Below are 14880 nucleotides of genomic sequence, written 5' to 3'. Positions count from 1 at the left end.
TGGGTTAAATTTTTTTTTTTTACTTTTTTATTAATTACATTTCCAATCAACTGTATTAAAAAGAAATATTTTTAACTGATTTGCTTTTACAAATGGATTTTAACTGTTTTTTATAAGTATATTAAGTAATAGTTTACGTAAAACTCAGAAGATCATATTTGGCAATATGAATGTTTCATGAAATTTGTTCTTTGAGTTTGTTACAGACAAAATAAATGTTAGTTGGTAGGATGTACAAGTTTGTAATGAAGTAGACAAGTTTTCCATGAAAATAATATGTTTATTTTTAGACTACATTTATTCTTATAAACAATTATTTTACATATTATTGATAGATGAAACCTTATATAATCTGTACTTGAAACATTATGATAGACTGAGAATATTGTTTAGCCTCAGATATTTTAAAACGTATTAACTAAAAATAAAATAATATTTTTCTTATATTGGAAATTTTGCTAGAAATAATCCTTTTTTTCAAACACTTTCAGTAAAAGTTAATAATAAAACTTCTACAAAATTTATTGATGTTAAGACTCGTTTTTGGATATCAGATATCATTTCTTGTATATTTACAATATATATATATATATATATATATATATATATGACCACTGCTATTGTGTGTTTTGTATATTCACTGTATTTGATTACATTTTCAGTTTTAAGTCAATTTTATCAGAGAATAAAGTATACGAAATAAAATGGAAATGCAGACAACAGACTATCTTCATGAATCAAATCGTTGGTAGGGATTGTCATCCTTCAGCAAACCTACACAAGAAATGTGAGATAACAGTTAAATGAAAAGCATTTAATACAAACTACTAATTAATAATGGTTAATAAACATGGAAAAACGTTTCTTTGAATGGTTAACTTAAGAGAATGTGTATGTTTCATTTTAAACATATACAAGCTTAATTCACACTAGAATTTTTCCAATGAAACATACTGTGTAATAAAGTCAATTTTGAAAATTTTCTGCACCTTTTAAAAATGTTTGAATCAAATATATTATTAAGCAAGTTACACTTTATTGCAATATTTGAGACTTTTCACCCAATCATCTAATATAGAAAAAAAGGTAGTATAAGAGAAAAGTTCCTAACTTATCAAATAGGATTCTATGAACTGTTTTGAGTATCAATATTTTGTTACATGGAAACAACCCAATCAGCAAATTCAGCTGTGATAAATGAACTTCCTTTTAACACTGGACTTAGGCATATCAGTCACAAGCCTTTAACTGACATCCATAATTCCTTTATTGCAACTTAACTATTGGTTGAGGGTAGAAATAGTTACAAACATGGGTCTAGGTAGGGCTTACATGTACACACAAAAAGTGATACATTATACATTCTAGTGGTCAAGTTAGGGCATGTACAAGCACCACCTTTGTAAAACTTGTACTCATTTATTTATAGATAAATGAACCATATCAGTTACAGACCTTACCTTACTGACAGTAGAAATAATGATACAACAATTATCCAATACATATATATTAAAACAATATCAACAAAAATTCCAATAGTGTGCAACTAGATGACATGATAGTCTTTGGCTTTTCAAACACCAAGCAACATATCTGAAGAATCATGCTTGTTCACACCGATTAGTTGTTAGAAGCATTTAATGACTGCATCGAGCAAATCAAATTACCAGATACTGTATTCATCACTCAGCAGAGTTATTTCATGGGTGAGTAGGTCAGAACTGTGACTACTCTATTCAACTGCTATCATTCTCATCTTGTGCAAAATACATATAGACCATATTAGGATCGTACAACATATACATGCACTTGGCAAAATAAGTAATAATAAAAAACACCAATAAAAATAATTCATGACTAAACCTAGACAAACTGGCATATTTTTTAAAGCAATTACTCTATTGGTAATAGACAGTGATAAACAGTACTGATTACATATATATATATATATATATATACTTTAAAATGCAGAAGTGATTAATACATTTCAAGGAATACCTTGTATGTTATTAAAACTGATAAATTACCATATGTTCTTGAACACCAGAAGAAAAGTACAAATTGATCCTCCTATTTACATGACATCAAACAACACACAATGAAGTCACATATTTATATCATTACATAACATTAAATGTTGGTAAATAATATGTCTTGTTTTGGTACAAAATATCTATAGAAAAATCCAAACAGAACAAACAATTGAAATTTCAGAACTTATCAAGATGAATTTATTTTAATCCTAGAACTTTAAAACTACATTTCTTTCCAAAGGAAAAAAAAAGGTTAATAACTGTTTATGGTGACCAGCCTTTCACACAGCTAATCAAAAACAGTTATAATGACTAAACAATTGGATTATATTAAAAAAAAAGAATTCATGACGGAGTTGGTATATGTACCTTATAAAAGAGAACTGATTACTGTACATTAAATCATAACCTCTTACATTGAAGACATATTTTAACAGCCCAACAGTTTTGTTGCTGTAACATGAAGCCTTGAAAGTTCTAGTACAAGAACAGATAGAAAGTGGTGTTCATAATCTAGTTATGCTCATGTTTGAGACCTTTACATTTCCATTACTTGTAAATCTAACAAACTTCCTACATAATCTATGGGCAATTGTTTTCTTATGCAGAACATTCAACTTTTACAAAAAGGTCTGTATTAATTACAAAAATAGCTACTATCTGTAACATAAAATTAAACTTACCATATTTACGACGAATTTCATCAGTTCTAACTTGTCTTTCCTGCTTCCTATTTACAAAAACAAAATTATTTTACTATGAAAGAAAATATATGATGTGTTATATTTATTAGTCTATTTACATTTTCTACTTGAACTATTGGAAATGGTACTTTAAATATGTCTAGACCAAACTGAAATTAAAACTGCAAATGATTATTGAATTTAGCAAACTTGTACAACATTCATATTCATTGTATTTTGGCATGTAAGTTAAATAAAAAGTTTTTCACAAGAAACTACTATAAAAATTTACAATTTCTTAAAGTGTCATAATTCACCAATTATAAGCAGCTGAGTTGGTTTTGGACAAAATTTAATGAAATTATATTTATGTTTAAGTCAAAAGAAAAGAGCATTCAGTGGAGGTCCTCTTGAGAACGGTGCCCATGAAAATCTTCCTTTATAGCCTATGCAACAGTAGGAACTCGGGGTGCAAAATTACATGTAGATCTGAACTAGTTAGTTCATCAGATTCATATTACCATTAATGAAACAATGTAAACATCAGCTATTACCATTAGTATCTTAGTCATCATAATAATAATAGCATTTCACATACCTAAATTCACTTGCTACTAAACCCAACGCTGTACTGTTATCAAAATTTAAAAAGATACTTTCTTATTATGGTATATAACGTCTTATATTGGCAATGCATGATCTACAGATCAATATTTTGTGTGACATTACATCACAACAACACTGACAACAAACAAACCTTCCTTTACTAGTCCTATCTGGCTTTCCAGAAGAACATAATAGCATCTTGACTGCTAATAAGGCGTTTTGCTCAAAATCAGAGCACATTATGTTAGCTGAGCATGCAACACAAATCCTCCATCAAAATATCATTTGTATCAGCCATTTTTCCTATAATGCTTATTTATGCTATAATTTTTAAATCATTTCAAATGAATGTGGTTCAATTGAATCTACAGTACACATGTAGAAAATAAGATTTATGGAAATTTCAGCACACATTTTAGAGCCAAAGTGAACATACTTTGCTTCTTGGCTTAAAAAAAGAAAAGAGCCCAATTAGGTAGACTTTCTAAGTATACAGGTGTTAATATTTAGTATATTCTAATAAAAGTTATCCACATTATATACACAAAATTACTATTCTTTCTCTCTTAATTGAGAATAACTAAGAGAACAAAATCTGATGTAGTTAAATTTAACTCCTCCTCCTCATATTTTTTATTTGTATGTTTAGATTATTTATTTAGAACTTGGTCAAAAGATTATTTTTATAAAGGGCTCCTAAAATTTTTGCCTTTTTGTAGCTCTTTAACTTCACATTTTTATTTCTTAAAAAGTTGATTTTCTATCAAATATGACTGAAAAAAAATAATTCTAGATTATATGATGTTACTTAATTTGTAATTTATTTCTGAGTGTTTTATGTAACATCAATTGTGAAACAAGTTCTAAAACTGATGCAGTTCAAACCTTGCCATTCAGTATTTACTTTACTCAAATGTAATCCATTATGGAATGAAAAATATTTTAATGAAAACCAGTTCTATAACTTATATGAATTAAAACTGATAAAATTTATATTAAGTTATTAACTATAGTAATATTTTTCAAAAGTGGTTACAAGAAATGTCAATGTAATTTCATGAAAACAACAGTTCTATACATTACAAATCAAACTTGATACAAGTCAAATTTTAATTAGGTATTTCTTTCTGATGAGCTACATAAATTATTATCAGCTAAGAACAAGATCTATATCTATTTAGAACACTGATGAATATTCATGATTAATGTGCAGATGTTTCATGTATGCAAACAGTCCGAAACACAATGTTGGCATTTCTTAAAATCAGTGAACAATACTTTCAATGCCTTTTGGGTTGAATTGCAATAAAATTAATCACAAATATATATATGTGTCTACAACCTTACAAATAAATGAACTACTGGCATAATTTACCATACGGCATGTAACTTAGCAGAAATCTTGACCACTATGTGGTTCAACAGACCAAAACTGATAACACGTCAACCTACTAGTTTTGTTCAATAGAGAAAACCTAAAATATGCTGCACTCAAACTGATTAACAAAAAACAGAATCAATGGTAGAAAAAAAACTCTCCTTTAAGGAATATCTTTACCTAACTTTCAAATCAAACAAGCAACTCAGTACCATACATATAACTAAATTAGAACACAATGCAGATATATACATTTTGCTATGTGGTTTAAGAATAATGACAGATTGTTTGACATCACAATCTTATTAATATTGGATGAACCACATTTTACGTATTTGATAAATATGAGTTCATTATTACACACCTTTATACCAACATTTTACATGTGCTAATGGAGGCTAATGTTATAAGATTATTACTTTTACAGCTGAAAAAAGATAAAACTCATTCTCAGTATTGTAAAATGATTCTGATCTTTAATAAATCAATGCATGTAAAAAACGATTTACAGATTTAAGACGTTTTGGTACTTTGTGTTTTTGATTCACAACTTTTAATTTTGTAGAACTGATTGGTTTGTTTGTTTTGAATTTCGCGCAAAGCTACACGAGGGCTATCTGCGCTAGTCATCCCTAATTTAGCAGTGTGAGACTAGAGGGAAGGCAGCTAGTCATCACCACCCACTGCCAACTCTTGGGCTACTCTTTTACCAATGAATAGTGGGATTGACCATCATATTATAACGCCCTCACGACTGAAAGGACGAGCATATTTAGTGGGACGGGGAATTGAACCCGCAGACTGCGAGTCGAGCACCCTAACCACCTGGCCATGCCGGGCCAGAACCGATTGGAATAAAACTATTTCCTATATTGTTTTCTTACATACATGACAATAAGTTCACATAGTGAGTGTACTTTTATCAGAAACTGGTAACATAGTTAGTCATGAAACACTTTTCTTCCACTTGTGAAGCCTAACTCCTCACTTAAAGAAACACTTGCTACATTAGTCTAGTGGTGAAGTTCCTGGCTAGATATATGAATATCTGTAACAACTGATATATCAAAATTGCATGCTATTTCTCAATGATGCATTGAAATTGGTTTCTGTACACATGTAGCAGTGGACCTATTCATTAAACTACATACTAATCTCAACAGTAATAGACAAGTTTCATTTGAAAGATCAATCTCAAATGGGGGAAAAAAAAAGAATAGACATCTTGTTGTGTAACTATTTACTTCAAGAAAATGATTTTTATGACAAAAATTCTTGGTAATGAATCTCATTTTCAAAAAGTGTAATTATTACAGATCTTACAAAAACAAAAACAAAAACTACTGTACCTTTCCTCGGCTCTTAATCTACGTTCCTCACGTTGTTGCTCCCATTGAGCCTGGTCTCTATCCATAGCTTTCCTTTTTCGTTTTCTGCAGCAGCAACAACAACAGATAGTGATGGCTAAAAGAATTACACCGCCAATAACACTCAAGCTGATGATCAAGGCCTCGAAGTTAACTAGAAAATAAAATTGTCCATAAAACAGAATGACAATCTGTCATTATTAATAAACCGTACTTATCTTCAGACTATTGGTACAGTATGAATTTCAGCTTTGAAACACACTTTGAAGCACAATCAAAACAACAAAATTGTAATCTATGATGAAATCAGATGGTTGAATAAATGATGATCTAAATGTATAGGGGGAAGAGTTAGGTATGTAATAAATGAACACAATATTGTGTGTAGCAATTAGTGAAAAAACCACAGTAAAGGGAACGAACTGTCAGAAGTCTGAAAATTAAGTAAAAAGAAGAATCTCCGATAGCTGCTTAATCAAAAGCCTGCCTAATTTCAACACCTTCCAAGGTCATTTGAAACTAAACAACTTCCTGACCTCCCGTATCCTTAAGGGAATTTCAAGGTCAGCTGTCACATCGCCATTTGTCGACCAGTTTTTCCTGCCAGAAGACGTGAGACTGAAGAAGATGTTCAAATGTGTCGAAACTAGTTTCTCTGATATCAGACTTCTGACAGTTCATTTCGTTTACTGTGGTTTTTTTTCACTAGTCAGGTATGTCTTCCAATGGAAATTTTGTAATGCATAAATACATTATAAGCACTGGAACAAAATGTGTACATGAACAGTGTATTTATGCGTATATATTTGGTTTTCATAATTCCTGTTCACTTACAAAGATTTATGAACATGGTAGACTGGAAATTCTTTATAAACTTGTTATATGCTTAATATCTTTTTTCCATTAGTATGTGTGGGTAAAATTCAATATCAGTTTCCTAATTTCCCTGTTTGCCAGGCATATCACTTGGCTATTATTTTCAGTGTTGTCTGGATTATAAAAATCCCTAATTCTGTCTAATTACTGGTAACTTTAATGAAAATTTCAAAATATCCTAATTATGGAGGCTTTCAGTTGTTATCATATTATAAATATTATGTAATTAAGTCATTTCTCAGTTTATTTACATGTATTTAGCATTTATATTTTATTTAAAAGCTATTATGCTTCATTGCATCTTACATTACTTTCAAAATTTTATGTTGTGTAACTAAGACAAAAGCATACTACTCAATTTGAACTGGTATTTATACCCCAGAAAAAATATGGAATTTTTTTTTTATTCTTGTAAAATTTTATATACAAAAATAATTCTGTTACAAACAATGTGAAAATCAGTCAACAACAATTAGTATTATTGACAATGTTAAAGGCTATATTAAACCTGAAGATATAAATACTGATATTATGTATTAACCCTCTGTTAACAATGTTGGTCCATTGGACCAATCCCATTCCTGTATAGTTATATATAGTAATGTTTACTATAACTACAATTATACTAAGTATATCATCACATAATTTGACAAGTTTTTAGTAAACATTACAAGTCTCTGGTGTACAGAAAAGCAGTTTTTTTTAATTAAAGTATCTGTACTACAGATCTGTCTGTAAATGATTGAAACCTTTACTGAGTCAGTCTGAGTGAAGTGATTTTTATGATAGGAAGAAAACTACTTCATTTTAGTTTTCATATTTCAATTGCAAATATAAAATATCAAAAGTTTTTCAGTAAACCTTTATATTATATCTCTTATTTTACTCTACCACAACACTAACTATAGTCAAATCATCAATTACCAATGAAAAAAAAAAAGAAATAAAATCAATAATACCTTTTTTCTAAAATGAGTACAGATTGTAATAGACAATTATAATTACTTATCTACACCTTAGCTTTCTAGCCTTTTCATACACTTACTCACTTTTATTATTTCATAATGCCCTTTAGATCCTATCTAAGTGTATGACAAGTAATTAATCATAGTGAGAGAAGTTTTTATAAACAACAGATGGAGTTAAAATCATGTGATGCTGTTAGCTCGAGCTGGCTACGTGAAATTTTAATATTTTTTTTCACTTACTCTTTGTTATATAACCTAATAAGTTTCTATTTAAAATATATAACAATAAAAAATACACAAAAGAAACAAGAGATTCTAGACTTACATTACAGTTTAAGTCTATTTCAGTGACTAGTATTTGAGAACACACTTCCTTAGCACTAATTTTTTTCATACTATGTTGATTCTCCACACAATCATTAATTATCTTTTCAAATATATATATTTTAAATACAAAAAATATACCAGGCACAAGAACAGAATGTCTCAGTACTAATGTACTTTAACTAGCTTTCTAACTAAGCTATACATAGATGAAAAAAAATTCTGTTAGCTGCTCGAACCTGAACACCATAATTGTAAACAGTGAAACTTATGCTAAATATCTACTTACAGGTGCCAAAATGAAATAACAATATAAAGAATCTTGCAAAGAAAAAGATGCTCCTTCTATTGGTTACAAATAACCCAAAGCAATGTCAGAGAGAACTGTTCACATTTTTTTTAAAGACCTGGGAGAGAGATGTCACATGGGTTTGACATTTTTTTTTTATATCTCAGTAAAGCAAGAAGATTGGAGGTTTTAAGTTTTTATTCTAGCTTGTCAATATCTCTACTATGTGTTTATCATTACTTGGACACTCAGAAATTCATATAAGGGTAGAAGGAAAATATAAAATGAGGAAAGTAGAGAGCAGAGGCATTACATGACACACAGAAGTGACAATTGAGAATTTATATATTTATTTTTGAAATTAAGAAATTAAAACTTAGATAACATAAAAACTTGAATTATAAATCATGTTTGGATGCCAAATTCTTGAAATACATTGATAATAAAGATATGTAATTAAATTTTGAACATAGCTTTTAAAAGGTTGTGATGTGCACTTTGTCCCAGTCATTGACATGGTGTACACTAGTAGAATTTCTTTCTTTAATGATTATGCATTAATATGCTAAATACACTTTTTGTATATACATGTGCCAATCTTGTATTTGCTTCTTTTATACAGTAATGCACTGGTAGGGAATTTGACTTCATTAACTCTTTCACTACGATTGGTGCATACCCTCCACACAAACCTCTAAATCCCTATCATGCGAGTTTGTAATTTGTATACCACCATGAAGAAAAGGTATTACTCTTGAAACTTCTCATAGCTTTACCTTTTTCAAGTTTCAGTTAACTAATTAAATATTAAATTATTTTTATTGAGTTTCTCTTAATAAACCTGACAGGAAAAAGAGAGATAAGTTTTATATGTCATGTAATGTTTGGTCATTGAGCACAAGCTCCAAAAAAAAATTACTCAAATTGTAACTAAGCTACAAGATTCAATGGTAATTTGTCTTTACATCCCTACAAATGAAACAACTTGAAATTGCAATAAGCCAGAATTTTATAATTTAAAGTGAAGGTTCTGCATCTTATTATCTAAAGAACGAATTTTCTTAAATATTCAAAGCTTTGCTATTTCTAGTTACAAGTAAAACACAATTGCATTTGGGATTATGTAAACTCTTTATTCTAAAGCTCTGTAACTGTAAACCACACTTTTTACTTACTTATAAAGACAGATGTGAGTGACACATCAGTGGCCCACTGTTTCATAAGTTCCTATTAAATTACTTACTAAGACAAGTTCCCCATGCCATATCTCCCAGGGATCCACACTCCTCATATCGGGGCACAAGGTGGCTATAAGGATAATAGGAGCATCGTCTATTTTTGTAACAATAGTAACACTAAGGAAGAGAAACAAGTTCATGTTTTGGTCAACTATACACAACAGATGAATACTAAATTACTGATTAAAAAATGCTTTTTTACTTGATAATTACACAGGTCAAAATATTTAAGGGAGCATGTTTGAGATGGTGCCATCAGCTAAAAGTTGTGTAGCATGTGTATTATGTTCCCTTACCCATAATTGGCAATGAAACAGTCTAACAAAAATAATATGGGAGTGTCCATACACAGACGCCCTCTTTATTTACTATTCAAGAAACTTAGAAAGCACACAGTATAAAAGATTTATATATATCACAATACATGAAGCCAAACACCTCATGTGTTTTGGATTTCATGTACATACTCACTACTGATATTCAAGTACATCCTAAATTTAAGTAGAGTATTTCAACATTTAACCACTGAGTAATTCTTAATTAAATTTAAGTTAAATTAAAAATATTTCAATGTTAGACCATGGATTTGTAAATCCCACTAAAACACAAAAATAAGTCATGAAATGAAATGCACATCTTAAAGCACACGTATGTAGCACCAATGGAAAACTTTAAATAAAATCATAGCTGATTATTATGCAAATATACGCATCTTTACCGCTGCACAGTTAATGTACGGCTGCCCTCTAAAATAGAACTTATACTTATTGTACCATACTATGATTGTATTATTTCCTGTGACTGATTATGACTGACTTATTTCTGCAGTAATCTAGACTACAAGGTGTTGTAATAACAGCCATGCAACTTTAGCAATCTGAAATCCAATTAAAGTCAATGCAAAATATAGCAGAGAATGGAACTATTGTGTAAGTTTATCTTTGGTAAAATAGTACAAAATTAAGATTTTTATCAAATTATTGCTAATATATTACATTTTATTTGTTACAGCAGATGAAAAACTTGTTATACACATTTAGTAACTTACATATGTACAGTATTTCTTAATCACTTAAACAAGGCATATAAACTGCATATATTGTGTGTGTGTATATACATATTATTACACATTTATTACATCACACACACATAACTTCTATTAATAATAATAACTTACAGATTTCTTACTTACATTTTGTTCAATCATCTTATCTAAGCTTAAACTAAAGAGTAAGATGTAACTCAGTAGTCACACAATATTGAATGTTTGAGGTGTTTATTGTTGATTGGTTTGTGATGTAGATTTGTATTAATTATTCTAAACAATGTGATGCCAACATATGCAGTCCGCAAATTCTTAACTACTGAATTAGGTAATGATAAGTTTTAATTAGTAGTTTTTATTAATACTGCTTATACTAATGCTTGATTAGATTTGATGCTCAAAATGTAAATTTCACTCCTCTAGTGTTTATGAATTGACTCGTGTAACTTGCCTTTATGAGTTAACAAACAGTTTCTGGTGTTAATTGGGTTAGTCAAGACTATTGTAGATGACTTAGTTTCATGTTACAGAATAAGAATGTCACAATATATTTACTTATTTCTAATGAAATAAGCTAAAAAAAAAAGATCAATATTATGGCCCACCTTGGCACTTGACTTGACACAATCTTCACATGAATCATTGTGTTGAGCACATGCTGATGAAAAATACAAGAACACAAATTTTAGTTTTTCGTAAAAAAAGATTAATGCTCAAAAATGTCCATCATCGGGTTAGAATTACAACACTATTATTAACATAAATTTGCTTCACCCTCTTATATTGACTGTGTAGGAGCATAAAGCAAGCCACAGTCTCATTATTAACTGAACTGTGAAGCAGGACATGACTACACAGATCCATAGTTTGGCATGCTAATCACTGGGCCACACTCAGCCCACAAGGCTAATGACTTAATGGAAAGGATTCAAATTAGGGCTAGAAGATGATTGAAGGGATGTATCAGTAAAGATTATCAGAAGTTTATTAGGAGAAACAATGATTTTCTGAAACATAAAGGGTGGGTTTAAATTTTTTCTTTTCTTAAGGGTGAGGGTGCAAGGGCAGCCTTGAAAGATCAAATGTTCTTGTTGTCAGTACGTAATGTTATTAAAAGTGCAGGATACTACATTAATTTAATCAAGCAAATTTTGGAAGATTTCATATAGTTCTACTACTATAGCTAAGTAATGAAAAAGTTTGACAAATGGCTATTTTTTTTTCTACCACAAGCATTTTCCTCTTATCAGAAAATAGTTTATCAAACTCTTAAAAACAATTTATAATCTTTGAAAATGTTAGCATTGTTTTATCTCAATACTATACTTCAGGCTCCTTCCATTATGAAAAGATTCAGTCCTTGTTACTTTGAAGACTGCTATACTGGTGAATGTGTTCACTATGGTAAACCTGTTCTAAATTCAAGAAAACACACACAATTATTTTGCCCCACAATCAATTAACCATTGTCGTTTCATTCATTCAGCCATACACAACTGCCGGTTCAATGCTGAAATCTTTGCTCTGACTACTCTTCCTCCATGCTGCTCTGTCCTGTGCATGGTCCTCTAACCCTCCTTACATTTGCCATTGCTTCAATAGGGGTTCCATTAAATTAAAAATTAAAAGTTTCAAAACTTTTACAGTTTGGCTCAAAAGATTTTGAATGCATTTGTGTTATGTGGGAGGTATGGGAGGGGTTGGCCAATTTTACCCTTCATATGAATAAAGATTTAAGTTATGCTTGTGTAAAACAATACTTACAATACTTGGATAGTTGGAATAATTGAAAATAGTAACGATCAAAACACTAAATTCTATTAGCTGATTATTTTCATAAATAGTTACACTAGTCAAGTAATTTCAATGACCTTGAATTAATTTAAGATAATAATAATAAATGATAATGGAAATATATCAATTACTTTGATAATTAGAATACTTGAAAACAGTAACAATTGAAAACACTAATTTTAATTAGTTATTTTTGTGACATTAAACAATATAATTGTAATTTCGATTAATCAATTATTTTGTGTAGTACTAATTGATGTATCAATGCTCATAGATAATTGATTATATCAGTTAACTGAGTTAACTACCTAACTTTTCTTGCAGGTATATCTATAAAAGGAAAAATTTAGTAATCCTATATGACAAACCCATTACATTATATAAAACAAATAAAACAGTTGTCAGATAGACTTGTAACATGATCTGAAAATTTACAATCCACAACGATCCTGGTGCAATGGGTGTATTAGCTGAACATTTAGCTGAACTGGAGTTTTAACATTTATTCAGGCCCACTTATTTCCAAAATCTATAGTAACATATACAAAATTTGAGTTTACGTATACTATTATTACTAAATCCATAGCAAACAATATTCACCATCTCTGGGGGCATGAGAAGTTGTTGTTGGTTTGCTCTCTGTGATACTTTCAATTCCTCTAGTGCTAGGGCTAGTAGGTCTAGCAGTAACACTAGTAGCAGCAGGATCAATTATTTTAGCATTATCGTCCATATTTCCTTTTGTATTTTGGTCAATACTTTCTCCAAGACAAGTCATAAGTGCCCAACTTAGAACAGTTATTAGGCCCACATACCTTACTGTATTCAGCATCCTTGTTTTCTTTCAAAACTGAGATCAGGCAGAATTAAAACAGCTGACCAGGCTATAAACATAAATAATACACTATTATTTTGTACGTGTCTTATTCTTCATGTGAGTAACAGAGTCAAAGTCCAAGCTAATTCACCAAACTTTCTGCAATGACTGTTGTCTTCTTATTCTTCTTGTCGTTAGTTTATAACTGGTGAATAAGTTGCCCGACCTAAAACAAAAAATTTTTTTTTATAAAGTTGACCATACTTACTTTAAAAAAAACATTAATGAGGAAGTATTACTGTTAACATAAAAATGCCTAGAGTAGACTAACAATAACAGCTACATAAATAGAATTTCTTTAAAAGAAGGCACAGGTAAAAGAAATTGGACTGGAATGATTTACCACTTAAGTTCTATTGTTCTCCCAGAGCAGTACTAACCTATAGTATACTGCTATAGGGTAATGCTAACCAGTAATGCTAAATAAATTAAAATTATAATGTAGTATCTGTTCCTGATGGCTAACAGATGCTTATGTAACATCTTTGGGTTATTATTACTACTATGGGATAGCTCTAGGAGGACTGCTCTATGGTCCTAAACACCACTGGTCCTAGGATACATTGGTTCTAATAAGGATTCATCATATAAACATATGGTGAGGTTTCCGGATTTTGTAAATAAAAGTGTATTTTTACATGTCAAAGCAAAAAGAACCAAAGTGAAGAGGTAAAAAGGCAAGTAACTGTAGCATAAGAATGCCATGTATGCTTTGCGATGTATCGAGTGAACACATTCAAGAAAGATTCATCCAGAAATTCTAATGTAACCATTGAGTAGATATAACCTCTACTGGTATGAAGATCAAATTACTGATTTTACTTACTTAGTGGAGAGATACACAGAATGGTCTTCTTGCAATTATTTCACAAAATCGATGAAATATCTGAAAGAAGAGTTAGAAATGTCTTTTATTAGGGAGTCTCAGAGAAATGTAGTTCTCAGCTACAGAAGTGTCAGAGTGCAAAGTCACAGTTGGGAATATATAAATTTCCCATAATCAAAATACTAACTTATTGTACACCACACAACAAATGAAAAACATCTACAGTACTATTACATACTGAGTTTGCACTATTTACTTCAAGGCAACCATACTCCCACTAGTTGTATATCAAATTTAGAAAGATCGCCTAGAATGCTAAATATTCCTCTGCCATCTAGTAGTGACCAACAGGTGAATGTTAGCACCAAAAACAGGGCATTAATGAGTGGGTGCTTGACCAATATGAGTAAGTGATATATCAAACAATAGCTCTCTTTATTGTTCTGAGTGTGTTTATTTTTTGTATCCAGAAGCAGTTTCTATTTGAAAAAATCAAAACTAAAACTTTAAAACCATTCATGAATACTTATTAGTCACTGAATTAGGAAAAAACAAGACATACAATAAACTAAGTGG

General features: G+C 30.1%; 1 protein-coding gene across 5 annotated transcripts in view; it reads right to left on the bottom strand.

The window, feature by feature from the left end:
- Positions 1-662: 662 nt before the first annotated feature.
- Positions 663-14880, bottom strand: part of LOC106471850 (pituitary tumor-transforming gene 1 protein-interacting protein-like) — a 15528-nt gene continuing 1310 nt past the window's right edge. For 4 of the 5 annotated variants that reach the window (XM_013932473.2, XM_022400464.1, XM_022400462.1 and 1 more), the window contains exons 2-8: positions 14305-14364; positions 13202-13644; positions 11413-11465; positions 9768-9879; positions 6050-6221; positions 2717-2763; positions 663-774 (exon numbers count right to left, since the gene is read on the bottom strand). In XM_013932473.2, coding sequence (XP_013787927.1) covers positions 731-774; positions 2717-2763; positions 6050-6221; positions 9768-9879; positions 11413-11465; positions 13202-13433 — 660 coding nt within the window. In that variant the 5' untranslated portion in view covers positions 13434-13644; positions 14305-14364 and the 3' untranslated portion in view covers positions 663-730. The remainder of the gene's footprint in view (positions 775-2716; positions 2764-6049; positions 6222-9767; positions 9880-11412; positions 11466-13201; positions 13645-14304; positions 14365-14880) is intronic. The other variant, XM_013932474.2, reaches the window with a different exon arrangement.

This window comes from Limulus polyphemus, unplaced genomic scaffold (assembly GCF_000517525.1).
Source record: "Limulus polyphemus unplaced genomic scaffold, Limulus_polyphemus-2.1.2 Scaffold4902, whole genome shotgun sequence".
In the NCBI taxonomy this organism is placed as follows: Eukaryota; Metazoa; Arthropoda; class Merostomata; order Xiphosura; family Limulidae; genus Limulus; species Limulus polyphemus.
This window is presented reverse-complemented; position numbering and strand designations above follow the sequence as displayed.